At 27.2% G+C, this 1530-nt stretch overlaps 1 protein-coding gene across 1 annotated transcript in view; it reads right to left on the bottom strand.

The window, feature by feature from the left end:
• LOC108686654 overlaps window positions 1-1530 on the bottom strand; it is a 19268-nt gene that overhangs the window by 13307 nt on the left and 4431 nt on the right. Inside the window, exon 4 of the mRNA XM_018192082.1 lies at window positions 429-584. Within this exon, the coding sequence (XP_018047571.1) occupies window positions 429-584 (156 nt within the window). The remainder of the gene's footprint in view (window positions 1-428; window positions 585-1530) is intronic.

Here is a 1530-nt window from a genome sequence, read left to right as displayed (position 1 = left end):
CATAAATATAATATATGATAAATATTCTAATAAGAATTCAATTCTTTACAAAAAATTCTCTTATTAATAATAAAAATTATTAATTAAGTTATAGTGACACTTTGTAGTACCTAACCCTAAAACCCCATATAGATGTCTTCCAGCTTGCTCCATACGAAGAAAAAAAGTTTTATTTTATAACTTAACAATATAAAAATTTTTAGCATCACAATTTAAATAGATTCTTAAATCTCAAAGCTTCAAAATAAAAAAAGAGTCTAAAAATATTAATCTAAATTAAAATTACGACCTATCAAAGTTACAATGGGTCTTTCAGACCCATGGTGTGTTTTCAGAATATTTCGGAATGTGTGTTGTAGGGATTAAGTATTATATTTAAATCGTATTACTGCTATAATTAGAGAAAACGAAAATCTCAAAATTCTTACGCTTGTAAAACCCTCCAGAGATAAATCTACGAATTTTCCGGCTGTCATTGTCAATTCCTTCTGCGATCTCATTATCAATAACAACAAGATTTTGCTTTCCTTAGGCTTTAACTTGTACCAAAATGAATTGTATGCCGCTTGATTTATAGACTTGCTCTAAATAAGAAATAAAATATTAAAAAATTTATAAAGTATATTCGCCCTTATGGAAATGAACTATTGGAAAACCAATAATCACTATTGGATTTTAATAATGATTATTCGCTCTTTAATAGTGAGTATTTATTATCCAATAATCGGATTATTCACACACAATGATCTCCAATAGTTTTTAACGGAATGATTATCGATTCTATTAGTCGGATTATTTGCAATAATCATTTCCCAATAGCTTTCAACAGAGTGATTATTGATTCCATTAGTCGGATTATTATGTACAATAATCATTTTCCAATAGCTTTTGACGGAGTGATTATTGATTCCCCTAATTATTGATTTTCCTAATCAGATCATTTAAAAAAATTATTCCCCAATAGTTTTTGACTGAATAATTATTAATTTTCTAATCAGATTATCCGTAATGATCATTACAACGCACTATCTTAATAATTACGTATATGAATTATTGTATTATTGGCTTTCAATAGAGCTATCCATAATAATAACTATTTAAATAAACTGTGTCTAATTATAATTCATTAAGCTCATCAAAAACTATAGTGCCGTATCAGTAATCAAAGTATTTGCAATAATCATTCTTGTAATCCAATTATTTATTGGAGAAATTAAACTAAAATTTTTTAGATTCGTTTATGAAACTAAATACTCATGCATATTTTAAGTATATGTGAGCTTTCTGACAATATCTATTGAGCAGATATGTCACAGTTACATCTGTACATTTAGGATTCTTGGGTCATCGAAGAAACAGTTCCCATATGATTGCAGAAGTCAAACAACACTAGATGAAGTATAGCTTTGGATGGGTGACAGCTGGTGCATCGTGAAATTAGATCCCGATTTCAGGAGGAAACTTTTTTTTTCATAATTTTGTCGTATATATTCTTTAATATGATACTAATATTTATTTTATATATATATA

The sequence above is a fragment of the Atta colombica genome, unplaced genomic scaffold (assembly GCF_001594045.1).
Source record: "Atta colombica isolate Treedump-2 unplaced genomic scaffold, Acol1.0 scaffold189, whole genome shotgun sequence".
NCBI lineage: Eukaryota > Metazoa > Arthropoda > Insecta > Hymenoptera > Formicidae > Atta > Atta colombica.
The sequence above is the reverse complement of the archived record's forward strand: the minus strand, read 5'-3'. Positions and strand labels throughout refer to the sequence as shown.